This window comes from Schistocerca serialis, chromosome 8 (genome assembly GCF_023864345.2).
Source record: "Schistocerca serialis cubense isolate TAMUIC-IGC-003099 chromosome 8, iqSchSeri2.2, whole genome shotgun sequence".
NCBI lineage: Eukaryota > Metazoa > Arthropoda > Insecta > Orthoptera > Acrididae > Schistocerca > Schistocerca serialis.
In genome coordinates, this window is record NC_064645.1 from 83,649,674 (window position 1) to 83,670,368 (window position 20,695).

Here is a 20,695-nt window from a genome sequence, read left to right on the forward strand (position 1 = left end):
TCTGTGTGCTTCTCTGAACAGGCGGATGCGATAGTTGTTCTCTGCAGCCAGAACTTCCATGTCGGAGAATTTTACTACGTGGTCGGTTTCACACAGCGAGTGCTCTGCCAAAGCCGATTTCCCCTCATTCCCCAACCTGCAAAGTCGTTTATGTTCTGTAATCCTGGTGTTGAACGAATGTCCAGTCATCCCAAGTCAAACTTTTCCGCATGTGCATAGTCTGCGGTATATTCCTGGCATTGCAAGTGGGTTCCTTTCCTCCTTTGCCGCTCTGAGACTCTCTTTGATTTTCTTTGTCGGTTTAAACAGTCTTTACGCCGTTTTTGCGCAATATACGGCCGTTTCTGTGCGTCACTCTGGGAATGTATAGCAGAAAGGCCGTAACCGACATTTCTTTTTCGCATTTCTCACTTCGCCGAGTGTTTGGCTCTGTTATACAGGGTGATTCAAAAAGAATACCACAACTTTAGAAATTTAAAACTCTGCAACGACAAAAGGCAGAGCTAAGCACTATCTGTCGGCGAATTAAGGTAGCTATAAAGTTTCATTTAGTTCTACATTTGTTCGCTTGAGCGCTGTTGACTAGGCGTCAGCAGCAGTTGATGCTAAGATGGCGATCGCTCAACAGAAAGCTTTTTGTGTTATTGAGTACGGCAGAAGTGAATCGACGACAGTTGTTCAGCATGTATTTCGAACGAAGTATGGTGTTAAACCTCCTGATAGGTGGTGTATTAAACGTTGGTATAAACAGTTTACAGAGAATGGGTGTTTGTGCAAAGGGAAAAGTTCTGGACGACCGAGAACGAGTGACAGAGCACTTCATCACTGGCCTCCAAGAAGCCCTGATCTTACCCCCTGCGATTTTTTCTTATGGGGGTATGTTAAGGATATGGTGTTTCGGCCGCCTCTCCCAGCCACCATTGATATTTGAAACGAGAAATAACAGCAGCTATCCAAACTGCCGACGGACATACAGAGGAATCTGCGCAACACAGGATATGCTACAGAGAGTGTGGAACGAGTTGGAGTATCGGGTTGATATTGCTCGTGTGTCTGGAGGGGGCCATATTGAACATCTCTGAACTTGTTCGTGAGTGAAAAAAAACCTTTTTAAATACTCTTTGTAATGATGTATAACAGAAGGTTATATTATGTTTCTTTCATTAAATACACATTTTTAAAGTTGTGGTATTCTTTTTGAATCACCCTGTACTTCTAATATCGCTTGTGGAGTACCCGTTTCTCCTAAGAGCACTTTCCAAGTTCTGTATTTCGTGACTGAGGTGCTGTGGCTCACATCTTAGTCTTAATCATGCCCCTTTTCTGGCTCAGCTGTTTGTGCAGGTATCGGTCCGTGTGTGTAGGTTTTCGATGCACACTGTGTCCCTGCTGACCAACACATCTATAAAAGGTAGTTTTTGATCCTTCTCTACTTCCATAGTAAATTATATGTTGGCATGGAGACTGTTCAAGTGTCTCAGGAAGTCACCGAGCTGTTCTTCACCGTGGGTCCACACGACAAAGTTATCATCGACTTATCTGTACCACACCTTAGGTTTACAAGGTGCCAAGTCCAGTGCCTGTCCTTCGAAGTGTTCCATGAAGAAGTTGGCCACCACTGGACTAAGAGGACTATCCATGGCGACGCCTTCCCAGATGTTCGTAGAAGTTGCCATTCCACGTGAAATAGCTCGTGGTGAGACATGCATGAAAGAGCTTTCTGATGTCTTGCGAGAAGAGGAAACCGATGTGCTCCGGAGGGTCCCTAAGAGGCACTTTCGTAAACAAAGAAACAACATCAAAGCTGACCAGGATGTCATTTGGTTCAAGTTTTAGTTTCTTCACCTTCTCAATGAAATGTCCTGAGTCCTTAATATATGTGTCAGTCTTCCCCACGTGCGGCTGGAGCAGAGAGGCCAAATGTTTTGCCAGTTTATGCGTCGGTGGGACAGGTGCGCTAACACTCGGTCTTAGTGGAACGTTTTTCTTGTGGATCTTAGGTAATCCATACAGCCGATGTGGTAGGGATCCTGTGTTGTGCAGATTCCCCTGTATGTCCGTCGGCAGAGAAGACGTCTTGATTAACCGATTCGTATTCCGTGTGATACGCTGCGTCGGATCTGCGCTTAGTTTTCGGTCTAAAAGGCCCCGGATCTTCTGCTCATAATCTTCGGTCTTCATTACGACGGTCGCATTTCCCTTATCGGCAGGCAGTACCAATATGCTCTTCGCGCCGTTAAGGTTCTTAATGGGTTGTACCACTTCCTTCTAGTCCGCAGCTCGCGGTCCTGCGGTAGCGTTCTCGCTTCCCTCATTTCGTTTCACTTCTTTCTTCAGTTTGCAAGCTGGTGATTTCGCTCGGATCAGTATCCTGGCCGTTTCAGTGCGTATTTTGCGCAAACACGGCGTAAAGACTATTTACAAACCGACAAAGAAAATCAAAGAGTGTCTCAGGTCGGCAAAGGAGGAAAGGAGCCCACTTGCAATGCCAGGAATATACCGCATACCATGCACATGCGGAAACATGTCTGTTGGAATGACTGGAAAATCGTTCAGCACCAGGATTACAGAACATAAACGACTTTGCAGGTTGGGGCAGGTGGAGAAATCGGCTGTGACAGAGCACATGCTGCGCAAGACCGACCACGTAGTAAAATTCGCCGACACAGAAGTTCTGTAGAGAAGACCTATCACTCCCGCTTGTTCAGAGAAGCTGTAGAAATACACAAACACGAGGAGAGCTACAACACGAAAGAGGAAAGCCTCAAGGTAAACGGATCCTAGCTTCCTGTGCTGCAGCGAGCGACCGTCGCAGGTAGCAAGAGGAGTACCGCACCGGAAACGGCCGCAGAGAAGCCCTCGGACGTTGGCGCATCAGGTACATACCTACAGCCGCGAGCTCGGCTCCACTCCACCACCAGAAACGGAGGGAGAAACTTTGGCAATACTAGCCACTCGTGCTGGCGAAACATCAGACAAATCATCAGACAAACGTCGGCCGAAGAACCCGAGACAAAAACTAACAGGCAGTTTCTCAACAAGTGGCCACGAAAGTGATAACGATTTTGAAATCTACACTATGTTATCAAATGTATCTGGACAATTTGCCCACGTTAGAATTCACTTACCTCCGACATAATTCAGTCATACTCACAACTACAAAGAACTCTGTTCTGACGATTACCGATACTTGCAAAATGCTGAGGGCATAGAGCAGGTGACGTTTGTGGTCAGATACAACAGCACAACTTGCAGGCTTGGCAAGCATCTGCTCTGACGTTCAAGCATGCATTTCTCGCGGTGTTTCTATATTTTCGCCCGACCTCTGCGTATGTGGGCTTCTTCCGTGAAGTCGATAGACGCCATCCAGCTTTGTTGGCCAAATCATTGTTTTAATAATTGAGGTTACTGGGAGTGGTGGTATCAACGTCCACTATGTGATCAAGAGTATCCGGACACCCCAAAAATCATACGTTTTTCATATTAGGTGTATTGTGCTGCCATCTACTGCCAGGTACTCGATATCAGCGGTCTCAGTAGTCATTAGACGTCGTGACTGAGCAGAATGGGGCGTTCCGTGGAATTCACGGACTTCGAACGTGGTCAGGTGATTGGGTGTCACTTGTGTCATACGTCTGTACGCGAGATTTCCACACTCCTAAACATCCCTAGGTCCACTGTTTCCGATGTGATAGTGAAGTATAAACGTGGAGGGACACGCACAGCACAAAAGCGTACAGGCCGACCTCGTCTGTTGACTGACAGAGACCGCCGATAGTTGAAGAGGGTCGTAATGTGTAATAGGCAGACGTCTATCCAGACCATCACACAGCAATTCCAAACTGCATCATGATCCACTGCAAGTACTATGATAGTTAGGCAGGAGGTGACAAAACTTGTATTTCATGGTCAACTGGCTGCTCGTAAGCCACACATCACGCCGGTCAATGCCAAATGAAGACTCGCTTTGTGTAAGGAGCGTAAACATTGGACGATTGAAGTGTGGAAAAACGTTATGTGGAGTGACGAATCACGGTACACAATGTGGCGATCTGATGGCACGCGTGGTTGTGGCGAATGCCCGGTGAACGTCGTCTGCCAGCGTGTGTTGTGCCAACAGTAAAATTTGGAGGCGGTGGTGTTATGGTGTGGTCTTGTATTTCATTGAGAGGGCTTGCACACCCTGTTGTTTTGCATGGCACTATTACATCACAGGCTACACTGATATTTTAAGCACCTTCTTGCCTCCCACTGTTGAAGAGCAATTCGGGGATGGCGATTGCATCTTCCAACTCGATCGAGCACCTGTTCATAATGCACGGTTTGTATAGCAATGGTTACACGACAATAACATCTCTGTAATGGACTGGACTGCACGGAGTCCTGACCTGAATCCTATACAGCACCTTTGGGATGTTTTGTGTTTTGGAGCGCCGACTTCGTCCCAGGTTAGACCAACCGACATCGATACCTCTCCTCAGTGCAGCACTCCATGCAGAATGGGCTGCCAGTCTCCAAGAAACCTTCCAGCACCAGAGTGAAGGTATGCCTGCGAAAGTGGAAGCTGTCATCAAGACTAAGGGTGGCCTACACCATATTGAATCCCAGCATTACTGATGGAGGGCGCCACGAAATTTTCAGTCATTTACAGCCAGATGACGGATACTTTTCATCACAAAGTGTTCATCTACTTGGCAAAATTCGATCGGCCACAGATATTCTTTGATAGTTCTGCTAGAAATATATAATTAAGCTGTTTCCTTCTTAACTGTCAGTTAAGAACTGATATGGAGTGTAAGAATTCCTATGTTCCCTTTACTGTCAAACACATCTCTGATCTGAATTTTTTTATATGTTAGAAAATTTGACCAATTATAGACCGCTTGGACAAAGGTATAATCTTCTTCTTTTTATCTTCCCAGAACTTCTTCATGCGTTGGCCGATAGCCTGCCTCCATACATTTGACATCACCCACCCAGATAGTGAACTTTGCTGTTGAAAAGGAAATTTTGCAACATTGATTAGTAGCCTGAAACTTTCCATGTTATGTATGGTGTCTTCCGTGATGTTAAGTTTCTTCAAACCCCTTCTTGCCTCTTCCAGCCATCCCGTGATGTTTTTTAATTTGAAAATGAAATTAAAAATTTTCTTCGTTAGCCTGTTGTCATTCATTCTGTAAATACTATCGTAAAACTTAAATCCCCTCTTTTTAATTGTGTCTCTGATTGTTTCTATGTTTCTGTGTAGATGTTCATTTCTTCTCTTCATCGTGTTGTAATATTTGATCCTTTGTGGTCCCAAAATTTTTCTGTGTATTTTCCTTTCTTTCTCTCCCAGGGCTTCTTGTTCACCTCTTTTATACAGTGCTAGGCATTCAGATCGTGAAGTGCTTCTGGTTTAGTTGCATTTGCGTAGTGTGTAGCTTTTGCATGTAATTATATTTGTTTTGGGTGTAGGCTAATTCCACTGTCTTCGATCTCTCTTTACTTGAGGTGCTGTCTAACACATTTGGTTGTATACATTCTGTCAGATTCATAAACTTATCAACTCTTTTGTTGTTTTCGTGTCGTGTTGGTATATATTTCTCTCTGTTGTGTTCATGTTCAGTGCATTCCGTTTTCTCATATGATATTTGTAATCTGGTTTTAGTGAAGTTTCGTGAAGCATTTCTGTCATTATCTCTGCATCTATTTTGCTCTTAGAAATTACTGCAATATCGTCAGCAAAAGCGAGATATTTCACCTCGAGTGTTTCTCTTCCTTGCCCTAGATGAATTGCTTCGGCGCTTTTCTCTTTTAGTTCTTTATCCCACTCTCTCATGCCCTTGTTGAAGACCACATTGAAGAGAATCGATCTTAAAATGTTAGTAAGTACGTTTCACAGATTCTGTTCCAATGTAAAGTTCGAGTAGCCGTCTTGCCCAGTGATTATTTTTGAATGACCACCAAGAGCAAATGTTTACTCAAGCAATGAAATGGAACTATTTCGCGACATTGCTCAAAATCGGTCACGTTAAAAGAACTTAAGACTTCCAATAACTTAACTTTTTTCAATTCTAGTTCAGGCACTTCGTTACAAATCTGAAAAACTCTTACTATATGTTCCAGCATGCATCACATTATAAAATCAACTTGCTTGTTGAGAACTTTAAAGTTGATTTCAATAATCAGCACAAAATTAAAGTAAACGATGTATCCTTCCTACAAATCATCAGTCAATATAGTTTAGTGGTACAGTTGCTACGCTAACCAACAGAAGTTGTTAACACGCATTTAATTAATGACAAAATACAGTGGTCAAATAAGATCGAGAGCTTCTCAGTAGCTGATACATTTTCATATACAGGGTGGTCCAATTATAGTGACCGGGCCAAATATCTCACGAAATAATCATCAAACGAAAAAACTACATACAACGAAACTCGTCTAGCTTGAAGGGGAAAACCAGATAGCGCTATGGTTGGCCCGCTATGGCGCTGCCATAGGTCAAACGGATGTCAACTGCGTTTTCTTTTTTTAATAGGAACCCCCTATTTTTATTACATATTCGTGTAGAACGTAAAGAAATTTGAATGTTTTAGTTGAACCACTTTTATCGCTTTGTGATAGATGGCGCTGTAATAGTCACAAACGTATAAGTACGTGGTATCAGGTAACATTATTCGAGTGCGGACGGTATTTGCTTCGTGATACATTACCCGTGTTAAAATGGACCATTTACCAATTGCGGAAAAAGTCGATATCGTGTTGATGTATGGCTATTGTGATCAAAACGCCCATCGGGCGTGTGCTGTGTATGGTGCTCGGTATCCTGGACGACATCATCCAAGTGTCCGGACCGTTCGCCGGATAGGTACGTTATTTAAGGAAACAGGAAGTGTTCAGCCACATGTGAAACGTCAACCACGACCTGCAACAAATGATAACACCCAAGTAGGTGTTTTAGGTACTGTCGCGGCTAATCCGCACATCAGTATCAGACAAATTGCGCGAGAATCGGGAATCTCAAAAACGTCGGTGTTGAGAATGCTACGTCCACATCGATTGCACCCGTACCATATTTCTATTCACCAGGAATTGCATGGCGACGACTTTGAACGTCGTGTGCAGTTCTGCCACTGGGCACAAGAGAAATTACGGACGGTGACAGATTTTTTTTTCAAGCGCTGTATTTAGCGACGAAGCGTCATTCACCAACAGCGGTAACGTAAACCGGCATAATATGCATTATTGGGGAACGGAAAATCCCAATGGATGCGACAAGTGGAACATCAGCTACCTTGGCGGGTTAATGTATGGTGCGGCATTATGGGAGGAAGGATAATTGGCCCCCATTTTATCGATGGCAATCTAAATGGTGCAATGTATGCTGATTTCCTACGTAATGTTCTACCGATGTTACTACAAGATGTTTCACTGCATGGCAGACTGTGCCGCTAAAGCGGAGTTATTGAACGCAGTTTTCCGAAATTCCTTCACCAGGGAAGACGAATGGAATATTCCAGAATTTGAAACGCGAACAGCTGCTAGCATGAGTTTCTTAGATGTAGATACCTTAGGGGTTGCGAAGCAACTCAAATCGCTTGATACGGGCAAGTCTTCAGGTCCAGATTGTATACCGATTAGGTTCCTTTCAGATTACGCTGATACAATAGCTCCCTACTTAGCAACCATATACAACCGCTCGCTCACCGATAGATCTGTACCTACAGATTGGAAAATTGCGCAGGTCGCACCAGTGTTTATGAAGGGTAGTAGGAGTAATCCATCGAGCTACAGACCTATATCATTGACGTTGGTTTGCAGTAGGGTTTTGGAGCATATACTGTATTCAAACATTATGAATCACCTCCAAGGGAACGATCTATTGATACGTAATCAGCATGGTTTCAGAAAACATCGTTCTTGTGCAACGCAGCTAGCTCTTTATTCGCACGAAGTAATGGCCGCTATCGACAGGGGATCTCAGGTTGATTCCGTATTTCTGGATTTCCGGAAAGCTTTTGACACCATTCCTCACAAGCGACTCAGTTGTGAAACTGGATTCGTGGATTCCTGTCAGGAAGGTCACAGTTCGTAGTAATAGACGGCAAATCATCGAGTAAAACTGAAGTGATATCAGGTGTTCCCCAGGGAAGCGTCCTGAGACCTCTGCTGTTCCTGATCTATATAAATGACCTGAGTGAGAATCTGAGCAGTTCTCTTAGGTTGTTCGCAGATGGTGCTGCAATTTACCGTCTAGTAAGGTCAACCGAAGACAAGTATCAGTTGCAAAGCGATTTAGAAAAGATTGCTGTATGGTGTAGCAGGTGGCAGTTGACGCCAAATAACGAAAAGTGTGAGGTGATCCACATGAGTTCCAAAAGAAATCCGTTGGAATTCGATTACTTGATAAGTAGTACAATTCTCAAGGCTGTCAATTCAACTAAGTACCTGGGTGTTAAAATTACGAACAACTTCAGTTGGAAAGACCACATAGATAATATTGTGGGGAAGGCGAGCCAAAGGTTGCGTTTCATTGGCAGGACACTTAGAAGATGCAACAAGTCCACTAAAGAGACAGCTTACACTACACTCTTTCGTCCTCTGTTAGAATATTGCTGCGCGGTGTGGGATCCTTACCAGGTGGGATTGACGGAGAACATCGAAAGGGTGGAGCTCGTTTTGTATTATCACGTAATACGGGAGAGAGTGTGGCAGATATGCTACGCAAGTTGGGATGGAAGTCATTAAAGCAAAGACGTTTTTCGTCGCGGCGAGATCTATTTACGAAATTTCAGTCACGAACTTTCTCTTCCGAATGCGAAAATATTTTGTTGAGCCCAACCTACATAGGTAGGAATGATCATCAAAATAAAATAAGAGAAATCAGAGCTCGAACAGAAAGGTTTAGGTGTTCGTTTTTCCGCGCGCTGTTCGGGAGTGGTATGGTAGAGAGATAGTATTGTGGTTCGATGAACCCTCTGCCAAGCACTTAAATGTGAATTGCACAGTTGTCATGTAGATGTAGATGTAGATGTAGATGTAGACTTCCAACATGATGGATGTCCGGCACATAGTTCGCGTGCGGTTGAAGCGGTATTGACTAGCATATTTCATGACAGGTGGGTTGGTCGTCGAAGCACCATACCATGGTCCGCACGTTCACCGGATCTGACGTCCCCGGATTTGTTTGTGTGGGGAAGTTCACATAGGCACATGTATCACATTGGAACAACCGAAATAAAATGTTCAAACGTACCTACGTTCTGTATTTTAATTTAGAAAACGTACCTGTTACCAAATGTTCGTCTAAAATTGTGAACCTTATGTCTGTGACCATTACAGCGCCATCTATCACAAAGCGAAAAAAGTGGTCCAATTAAAACATTCGTATTTCTTTACGTAATACACGAATATGTAATAAAAATGGGGGTTCCTGTTTAAAAAAATGCAGTTGATACCCGTTTGACCTTGGGCAGCGCCATCTAGCAGGCCAACCATAGCGCCATCTGGTTCCCCCCTTCAAGTTAGACAAGTTTCGTTCTTTGTAGTTTTTTCGTTTGGCGCTTATTTCGTGAGATATTTGGCCCAGTCACGATCAATTGACCACCCTGTATTTATTTATTTCAAACATCAATTTTTAACAATTTCTAGGGGTGATGCTGACGATGACGACCCAGTCTTCTCGCACTCGAGGACTGTCGGCGCTCTGGTGACTATGACCCGCAGCGCCGACGAACCATCTGCGGGCCATCTTCGGCGGTAATCCGGTAGGATGCCGCCCTTCGATTGACCATTCGGTTTAATCGAAGCGTTAGGTATTGCAGGTGCCAGCCAGCAGTCCAGCCAGCCAGCAGTCCAGCTAGCCAGCCAGCCAGCCAGCCAGCCAGCCAGCCAGCAGCAGCAGCAGCAGCAGTGGTCCCGGTCCCGGTCTGCAGCAGCGGTCTAGCCGGCAGCAGCCCACCAGTCCCCCTGCAGCAGCGGTCCAGCCAGCAGCAGCGGTCCAGCCAGCAGCAGCAGCAGCCGCCGCCCCGGCCCCGTCCGCGGCAGCAGCAGCAGCTGCGGCGTTCCTGCTCCCCGCCGTCGCCGTCGCCGTCGCCGTCCGACCCCGGTCTTCGGCCGTCTTCGTCTTCCTTCGTCTTTGTCTTTGTCTTCGTCTTCGTCTGTCCCCAGTTTGTGTCCTTTCCTTTTCGTTCTGTGCGTTATTGTTTCTCCCTGTCGTCATGTCCGCCCCCACCACCACCACCGCCACCACTACCACCACCGCCACAGTTTATACTTCCCCTTCCGCCGCCACCACCACTATAACATGGTGTGCCCAGTCACACCCCCGTCCTTCCATCCCACCTCTCCTCACCCTTCGCCCTCGCTCTATGTCGCCCCCTCTCCAGCTTCTTCCTCCCGCTCCTCTCGATCTGATCCTTTCCCCCCACTCCCCCAGCCTGTCACTGCAGCTCCGGCTAGGGTGGTGGCCCGTTGGGCCACTGTCCATGCCCAGCTCTCCCCGTCGCCTTCGCCATCACCGCCACCACCGCCACCGTCTCCGTCACCCTCATCGTCGCCGTCACCGTCACCGTCACTGTCACCATCTCCGGCGCCGGCTGCTGCGTCCACGCCGGGACCTGTCCCTTCCCACCACCTCCCTATCGCTCCCGTCCCTCATGTCACCACCCGCCCTTCTGCCGCCGTTAAGCGCCCTAGTGGCACCACCACCTCCTCCACCCCCAAAAAGGCCCCGCCCCGTCCTCCTTCCCCCCCCCCAGGGTGCCATGGATGTCTCCCCACCTGGCCCTGCTCCCTCCGCCTCTTCCTCCTCCTCCTCCTCCTCCTCCCCCCTCTTTCTACAAATACCTCCTCTCCCATCCCGATCCTTCCCTTCTTGAGGCCCGGAATCTCTCCCTCCTCCTCCGCCAACACTTCCCTGGCGCACCCATCTCTCTCCTCACTCCCAGACGGGATTCCGTTCTCATCTCCTCCCCCAGCCCCACCCTCCATACTGACATCCTCTCCCACCTCCCCATCACCCGTTTTGGCCCCAACGCCTCCCTCACCCCTGCTCCTTCCCCATCTCCTACCCGCCAACCCCAACCCCTGCGTCGCCCGCCGACCCTCACCGCCATGATCACTCGGCTCAGTCCGTCGATCACGGAGGAGGAGGTGTTGACAGAGCTCAAGGCGCATCCCATGCTGGAGGTGTGGTGGTCCGCCGCATTTTCAACTCGGCCGGCCCCACCCGTCTTATGCGGGTTTTCTCCGAGGACGCCCCCTCCACTGACCGTCTCCTGAAGGAGGGTGCCTTCCTCTTCAACCAGCATTACAAGGTCGACCCCTCCCGTTCCCCTCCTCAATCCCTGCGCTGCCAGAGGTGTCTGCGCTATAACGCGCACTGCACAGCTGAGTGCCGCAAGGCCCCCACCTGCCTGCATTGTAGGCAAGCGCACTTCCTCAGGCAGTGCCCTAACCTCCAATCCCCTCCTTCCTGCAATACCTGCAATCTCCCCCATCCCACCTACTCCCAAAAGTGTAAAGCCCGACCCCCTCCGACCACTCCTGAACTCACTGTCCCTGTCCATCCTCTGGACGCCCCCACCCCTCCTGAAAATTCCCGTCGTCGTCCCCCCCCCCCCCGCTGAGGACATCATCCGGTTCCTCACCATCGTCCTCCAGAATGTCCATCCCTTTCAGCGCCCCCACACCCTCCAACAGGTATCCCTCGCCGCCCGTTCCATTTTCCACCTCAAAATGTACGCCACCTACTCCAACAACCAGGCCACTTCACCTTCTCCCGCCTAGACACCCTCGTCTAAATCCCTGTCATGGCGCGACAGCAACGTATCCTTTTCAACAACATCCGCTCCCTTCCCGCCAACAAGCACCTCTTCCTGCACACCCTTGCCACCCACCGCGTGGATGCCTTCCTCCTTAATGAAACCTTCCTCCAACCCCACCACACCATCCACACTTCGCCCTATCTCCTCCACCGCTCCGATAATCCCCTCCCAATTGCGCATGGCGGAGTTGCCATTGGTCACCACCGCCAGATCCCCGTTTGGCTCCAACCTCTCCTTCCGGACCCCACCGAACACCTGATCCTTAGTCTCTTCTTCCCCGGCCTTACCGTTACCTGCGCCACCATCTATGTCCACCCCAACACTCCTATTCCCTTCGACTTCCTCTCCCACATCGACCGTACCTTCTCCTCCTACATGATCGCCGCCGACCTCAACATCCATAGTCGTTGCGCTGCCCAGTTACGGCGGTGGCATCAGTTCCTCTCCACCCTTCAAGGCGACCTCATCCCCATCCCCCAGCACACCCATCCCGAATCCAACTCCACTCCCGATGTTATTCTCTCCTCCCCCAACCTCCTTGGTCGCATAACGGTAGATGTCCTGGAGCCTATTGGTAGTGACCATCTCCCTGTCCTCCTCACCATTTCAGACGGACGTCGCCCCCGACCCGACCCTCGTAATCACCCTCCCCCTAAGTCTGGCCATGACTATTCCTGTGCCAACTGGAATGCCTACCGGGATACCCTCTCCACCCAGGTCGATAGCTACCCTTTCACCTACCACCACCCCGATGATGTCACCCATTCTGCCTCCTTTCTCCAGCAGACCTTGTCTGAGGCCGTGGAGGCCCACGTCCCTACTGTCGCCATCCACCCCCACCGTTCTACCTTCCCCCCGCAGGCCGTCCTCCTCCTCCGTGAATCCTGCCGTCTCTACCGTGCCTTCCTCCACACGCGTGACCCGGACACACTACGACGCCACCGGCAACTCCAGCGACAAATTCGTAATTTGCTCGCGGCTAAGAAACGCCGGGACTGGCGACAGACATGCACCCGTTTAAATACTACTCTACCTATCAACTCGTCCAAGTTCTGGACCACCTTCCGTCGCCTTACCAGAACTAAGCCCTCCCCCTATTATCCTCTTCTCCATGATGATCATCCCTTCCCTGACGCCCTTAGTAAGGCCAATCACTTTGCCTCCTACCTGTCCAATGTGTTTTCCATCCCCGATGATCCACAGTTTGATTACTCCCTCTTCCCGGATATCCGCGATCGAACTGACACCTCTGTCCCTCCCCTCGCTCCTGGTTTCCAGTACTTGGACCACATTGCACACACAGATCTCAATACCCCTATCACTACACAGGATCTCATTGCTACACTCCGCACAAAACGCAACACCGCTCCTGGTCACGATCGTGTCACCTACCGTCACCTTCGTGAACCTCCTGTCTCTTTCCTCTCCACTCTGGCCAGGCTCTATAATGTAATCCTGTCCACCGGTTACTACCCCGACCTGTCGAAAGCCTCCCTTATCCTCATGTTCCTTAAACCTGGCAAACCGCCGTCCGCCGTCTCCTCCTACCATCCCATCAGCCTTACCTCAGTCTTCAGCAAGGTACTGGAATCTATCCTCACCCGACGCCTCCACCAGCATTTCCGCCAGCACCGCCTCCTTCCTGTTACCCAGTGTGGCTTTCGGCCGTCCTTCTCTTCCGACGATCTTCTCCTTCACCTCACTCATCTCCTTTCCGACCAGCTCAATTCCCGTCCCTCTGCAATCTTCCTCTCCCTTGACCTCGAACGCGCTTATGACCGCATATGGCATTCCGGTCTCCTCTTCAAGCTCCAAACCTTCGCCCTTCCCATTAACTACATCCGTTGGATCGGTTCCTTTCTCTCCCGCCGTCCTTCCTATGTCACCATCCATAACACAGATTTCTGCACCTTTTTTCCCTCCGCCGGTGTACCCCAGGGCTCTGTCCTCTCCCCCCTTCTGTACCTTTTGTACATGGCGGACATGCCGACGCTGTCACCCCCCATCCACCTTCTCCAGTTTGCCGATGACACCGCCTTCCTTGCCCTTGCCCCCACCCTGCAACGCTCCCAACACCTTCTCCAATCCCATCTTGACCGGTTCAGTGCTTGGTGCAACCAGTGGTTGCTCAAGGTCAGTCCCTCTAAAACCCAGGCGATCATTGTAGGCAAAACCACCTCTTCCTTCCGCCTCCTTGATTTCTATCTCACCGTCTATGGCCATCCTATCGCCCTCACTCCCACCCTTAAGTACCTTGGCGTCACCCTCGACCGTCGCCTCTCCTGGATTCCCCGTCTCCGGACAATCCAAGCCAAGGCACATTCCCGACTCCGTCTCTTCAAGCTCCTTTCCGGCCGTACGTGGGGTCTGGACCCCTCCACAATCCTCCACACCTATAAATCCCTCATCCGCCCTATCCTTTGTTACGCCCATCCAGCCTGGATCTCCGCCCCCCCTACCTTTTATAAATCCCTCCAAATCCTTGAATGCCATGCTCTTCCCTCCCCCACGTGGATCCTGTACGATCTCATCCCCTTCCCCCACCTCCTCCTTTTCCTTGAAAGGATACGGAACCTGTACACCTCCCGCAAACTAGATCCTCCTCACCCGCTCGTACCCCCGATCCTCTCCCACCCCCGCCCGCTGCCGCGCCTGTATTCCCACGTCCCACCTTGTCTCCATCTTTCCACCCTCCATACCCTCTCCCAAGGTGGCTTCCGCCAGCTCCCCCTCCATGATGATGTCCTCCTCCCCTCCATCTTCCCCTCCTATCAACTTTGATCCTCGGCACCCTCCCTCCCTCCCTTCCCTTCCCTTCTCTTTCGCTTCCCCCCTTCCTCCTCCCCTCTTCCCCCGGGCTTCCCCGCCCCCTTCCTCCCTCTCCCTCTCTCCTCTGCCCATGGCATCTCTTCTCTCCCCTCTCCCATTCCCCTCCTCCTCCTCCTCCTCCACTCTTGGCAGGTCCCCGGACTCGTACACGCTCAGTGGACTTCCGCGCGCCGGAGATCATCGCCATCTCTGTGTCGTGTGTGTGCCTCGATTTGTGTTCAGTGCTCTGTCGCCGTCACGCCAACACTGTTCACGTGTGCCGTCGCCGTCCTCCGTGTTCTGTGCGCCGTGTCACCGCGTGTTACTGTTGTTTTCGCGTCCAGTGTGAACGGCTTCATGTTTATCGTTTTTTGTATCTCCATTTTTTACCCGCCGTTTTTTGTATTGTCTGTATCACCTCTATGTCATGTTATTGTTCCACTTAAGGCTGAAGAGCAGCGTAATATGCTGCTGACAGCCCGCCTGTATAGGTGATTAAAATAACAATAAAGGAAAAAAAGACCATCTGCCGGGATCTCCTCCGAACAACACGAAACAGGCCGAAAAACATTTCAGCACGCACATCAAATAAAGTACGTGCTTAAATCATATACTGTTAAGGCTTACCTGATTTAGCACAAGCGGAAAATCAGGACAGTGCAGCTCACTAAAAGCTGGAACACCATATACCTCACCCCGAGCTGAACGACCACAGGTTTGATTTTACATTTACAAGTTCGTTAGTTAATCTTAAATACATGTAACTGTTGCTTACTTGAGGAACAAAGCTTTGATTCATTCTTTAAAGAAATCGACTCTCCTCTCACTGAACATTAACACTATATACACTGAGGTACCTAAAAATCAGGGGAAAACTTCTAATATCGTGACGGACCTCCCTCTACCCGGCGTGGGGCAGCAACTGGATGTGGCACGTACTCAACAAGTCGTCGGAAATCTCCTGCACAAATACTGACCCATGCTGCCTCTACAGCCATCCACAACTCCGAAAGAGTTGCTGGTGTAGGACTTTGTGCACGATACGACCTCTCGATCATGTCCCCTAAATGTTCGATGGGATTCATGTCGGGCGATCTGGGTGGCCAAAACATTCGCTCAACTTGTCCAGAATGTTCTTCAAACCAATCGTGAACAATTGTAGCCTGGTGACACGGCGCATTGTCATCATGAAAATTTCATCGTTGTTTGGGAACCTGAAGTACTTGAATGGCTGCAAATCGTCTCCAAGAAGCCGAGCATAACCATTTTAGTCAATGATCGATTCAGTTGGACCAGAGGAGCCAGTCCATTTCATGTACACACAGCCCTCAGCATTATGTTTTCGTGGTGCCTGCACTACCCTCGAATCCTACCATCAGCTCTTACCAACTGAAATCGGAGCTCAGCAGACTAGACCACGGTTTTCCAATCGTCTAGTGTCCAACCGACACGGTCAAGAACCCATGAGAGGCGCTGCAGGAAATTTCGTGGTGTTAGCAAAGGCACTCGCGTCGGTTGTCTGCTGCCATAGCCCATTAGAACCAAATTTCTCCGCAGTGTCCAAAGGGATACGATCGTCGTACATCTCACATTGGTTTCTGACATTATTTCACGCAGTGTTGCGTGTCTGTTGGAGTGACAACTCTACCTAAACGCTGCTGCTCTCGTTCGTTATGTGAAGGCCGTCGGCGTTGTCTTTAATGAGAGATAACGGATACTCCTGACACTTCGGATCTCGGAATACTGAATTCTCTAAGGATTTCTGAAATGGAATGTCCCATGCGTCTAGCTCCAACTATCATTCCGGTTTCAAGCTCTGTTAATTACTTATATCCATATAAGTATATAGTTCTGGCAACACCAGCCATGGCCATCTTCTGTGCGGATGCACACATATTCCTCGAACTATTGCGGGACTTGGTAAGAATGTTTTCCACGAGTAATCAGTGTGTTGGGGTCGGACACTACGAATGTAGTGTGTGGACATACAAGGTGAGAATGTGGGTCTCGCGGGAGGCGTGCGCGAGATACACCAGCAGTCGAGCTATCTACCGTGTACTCGGTGGCTCAGATGGATAGAGCGTCTCCCATCTAAGCAGGAAAACCCGGGGTCAAGTCCCGGTCGGGGCATACATTTTCACCTGTCTCCGTTGATGTATATCAACGCCCATTAGTAGCTGAAGGTATTAATACAACTCTAATTTCGTTCCTGTTAATTATCGTTGTGTAGCCACAATCACGCCTGAAACATTTTCACATGAGTCACCTGAGTACAAATGATAGCTCGGCCAATGCATTGCCCTTTTACACCTTGTGTAAGCGATATACCGCCATATTTGTACGTGGTTTAACTAGCCCATGGCTTTTGTCACCTCCGTGTATATTATTATTCGTTAAGTACTGTTGTTTAGATAAATATATGTTTTTCATGTTAAGAAATGATATTTTATAGAATTTCATAAGTTTACTTAATATTAGTTATCACTCAAGTTCCATCTCCTACGCCCTAGCTGCTTCATTTTATTGGCCTTGTCATTTCACATAGCAAAATTATCGAAAATATTTCAAAAATAAAGTCTGTGGCATATTTCATACCATAGCGCTATCTGAGTTAGTTTGTTGTCAAATGATGAGTTATTTTTCCATTCAATTATTAGGATTCTTTGGCATCATGTTCATAAAGATTATTTCCTTTCCCTAACGATCATCAAGACTGGTTTTATTACATTATGTCTTGAAAGGACATTACCTTCATAAACATCTTATTATTAGTATCTGTCAGAATTTCTTCTGGCTATTTAGATTTGTTGTAGTTATGTTCTACAACTGACTTTATATTTAAAATACTTCGAACAATAAGGAGTAGAAGCCACCATCTGTGATCTGTATAGTATTATTTATCAACATTAGCATTAATTTGCTTACTTTACTGTAGGTTAATGATTATATTCCATCATATGACGGGGCCAATGCCACTGCTTACATTGTTAAAAGTTTTCTTCACTGGAGCTATCTTTTCAGTCCCTTAGCCATCAAGTTCTTTTCTGTTTTCCCTTTAATACAAGTAATTCCCGATCTTGGGATAAAGTTTCCTTAAATTAATTACTTTGACAGTGACTGCTTATTATGTTCGTCTGGCTTTTTCACAACACTAGTTACATTATTAGTAACCTTCTCGTATTTTTCTACACTCCTGGAAATTGAAATAAGAACACCGTGAATTAATTGTCCCAGGAAGGGGAAACTTTATTGACACATTCCTGGGGTCAGATACATCACATGATCACACTGACAGAACCACAGGCACATAGACACAGGCAACAGAGCATGCACAATGTCGGCACTAGTACAGTGTATATCCACCTTTCGCAGCAATGCAGGCTGCTATTCTCCCATGGAGACGATCGTAGAGATGCTGGATGTAGTCCTGTGGAACGGCTTGCCATGCCATTTCCACCTGGCACCTCAGTTGGACCAGCGTTCGTGCTGGACGTGCAGACCGCGTGAGACGACGCTTCATCCAGTCCCAAACATGCTCAGTGGGGGACAGATCCGGAGATCTTGCTGGCCAGGGTAGTTGACTTACACCTTCTAGAGCACGTTGGGTGGCACGGGATACATGCGGACGTGCATTGTCCTATTGGAACAGCAAGTTCCCTTGCCGGTCTAGGAATGGTAGAACGATGGGTTCGATGACGGTTTGGATGTACCGTGCACTATTCAGTGTCCCCTCGACGATCACCAGTGGTGTACGGCCAGTGTAGGAGATCGCTCCCCACACCATGATGCCGGGTGTAGGCCCTGTGTGCCTCGGTCGTATGCAGTCCTGATTGTGGCGCTCAACTGCACGGCGCCAAACACGCATACGACCATCATTGGCACCAAGGCAGAAGCGACTCTCATCGCTGAAGACGACACGTCTCCATTCGTCCCTCCATTCACGCCTGTCGCGACACCACTGGAGGCGGGCTGCACGATGTTGGGGCGTGAGCGGAAGACGGCCTAACGGTGTGCGGGACCGTAGCCCAGCTTCATGGAGACGGTTGCGAATGGTCCTCGCCGATACCCCAGGAGAAACAGTGTCCCTAATTTGCTGGGAAGTGGCGGTGCGGTCCCTTACGGCACTGCGTAGGATCCTACGGTCTTGGCGTGCATCCGTGCGTCGCTGCGGTCCGGTCCCAGGTCGACGGGCACGTGCACCTTCCGCCGACCACTGGCGACAACATCGATGTACTGTGGAGACCTCACGCTCCACGTGTTGAGCAATTCGGCGGTACGTCCACCCGGCCTCCCGCATGCCCACTATACGCCCTCGCTCAAAGTCCGTCAACTGCACATACGGTTCACGTCCACGCTGTCGCGGCATGCTACCAGTGTTAAAGACTGCGATGGAGCTCCGTATGCCACGGCAAACTGGCTGACACTGACGGCGGCGGTGCACAAATGCTGCGCAGCTAGCGCCATTCGACGGCCAACACCGCGGTTCCTGGTGTGTCCGCTGTGCCGTGCGTGTGATCATTGCTTGTACAGCCCTCTCGCAGTGTCCGGAGCAAGTATGGTGGGTCTGACACACCGGTGTCAATGTGTTCTTTTTTCCATTTCCAGGAGTGTATTTATTTTCTTCATTTTAATCGAGGATTGGTCTGAGAAAACTTTAAAGATGCATCCAGTGACTGTGAAAATTTTGGTTCGTTAGGATGACTTCCACTGAATATCTTAGTGAGCACTACTTTGGAGATGTTGACTAGTTCTATGCCTCTGACCAAATTCCTTTATAATATGCATCCTAATAGTATCAGAGACGTAAAATATGAGTTACTTAGAGTCTTACTTTTCTATACTAGCCCTAACGAGGAGCTTGATCCCTTTTTTGGATTAGCACTACCACTTTCCTAAACTGCCAAATCTGGTCCAAGAGTCAATACTGACTCTTCAGGTATGATCACTGTGTAGATTGCGTCCATGCAATATTCAGAGTAATGAGTCACAGATAAACAGCAACTACCTTAGCAGAGGAGTGTGGAAATCGTATGTTAACCTCTGGTTAAGTGGGCTACAATGCATACGTAAATAATCTTTTCTAGTAAATTATAGCTACGTCTCTCAGTTATTCCCTTAACCGTCAAAGAGCCGTGGTGCTAACATCCTCGTTTATCACTACGCACTTTGTTCCACGAAATACACTCATGAATTACTTTTGAGTACTTTATGGGAGTGACAGTGATCAATGCGTTACAAATATTTACTATCAAAAAGAGTCTTGATCACAATTTATTTATTACGGTGACCGGTTTCGACCACTACTGTGGTCATCTTCAGACCAATGAGTAGGAACCTCCTTCTGCTGGAAAATCACTACTGATTCTAAGTAGTGATTCTCCAGCAGAAGGAGGTTCTTGCTCATTGGTCTGAAGATGACCACAGCAGTGGTCGAAACCAGTCACCGTAATAAATAAATTGTGATCAAGGCTGTTTTTGATAATAAACACTCATGAATGCTGTCATATAACCAGAATTCTTCTCTTAAATTAGATAAACTTTCTTCTTGCTCAATGCCATGAATCCTCGTCTAGCTGCAATTATACAGTGTGAACATTAATGAACCCGAAAAACTGCAAGGACGGAGTCCTGGCTGGAAATGGTGGAAAAAAGGTCCTTTCAACGTATGCTCGGAAATGGAAGCTGTGCGTGCGACGAAAACGTATCGTCTCGGAACACGGTACAGAGCTGCATAGCATCCACGTCACAACAGGTGTTGGAAGTGGTCTCCATGGGATGCAGTGCACGCTTTCACAGGTCGCATCATCGATTGACGTACTCTTTCCCACATTTCACCATATTGGCTGGCGACTTGCCTGGAGTTGGTACGAGGATTCGTCACAATATCCCTTAGATCCTGGTCCTCCACATCTGATGTACGCACAGTCTGCCACCTCCCTGCACGTTCATTTGTCTGAAACGACTCATGATCACACAAACGCCAAAAAATGGCTTGAAACACTGTATGATGTGGTTGATGTCTGTGAGGGTACTTGTTTTGGTATAGCTGTGCTGCCTCCCGACCGTTTCCATCT

General features: G+C 48.4%; 1 protein-coding gene across 1 annotated transcript in view; it reads left to right on the forward strand.

Annotated features, from left to right (window-relative positions):
• LOC126416835 (glutamate receptor 1-like) overlaps positions 1 to 9,748 on the forward strand; it is a 170,188-nt gene extending 160,440 nt beyond the window's left edge. The window contains exon 9 of the mRNA XM_050084718.1: positions 9,637 to 9,748. Coding sequence (XP_049940675.1) covers positions 9,637 to 9,748 — 112 coding nt within the window. The remainder of the gene's footprint in view (positions 1 to 9,636) is intronic.
• Positions 9,749 to 20,695: the final 10,947 nt, after the last annotated feature.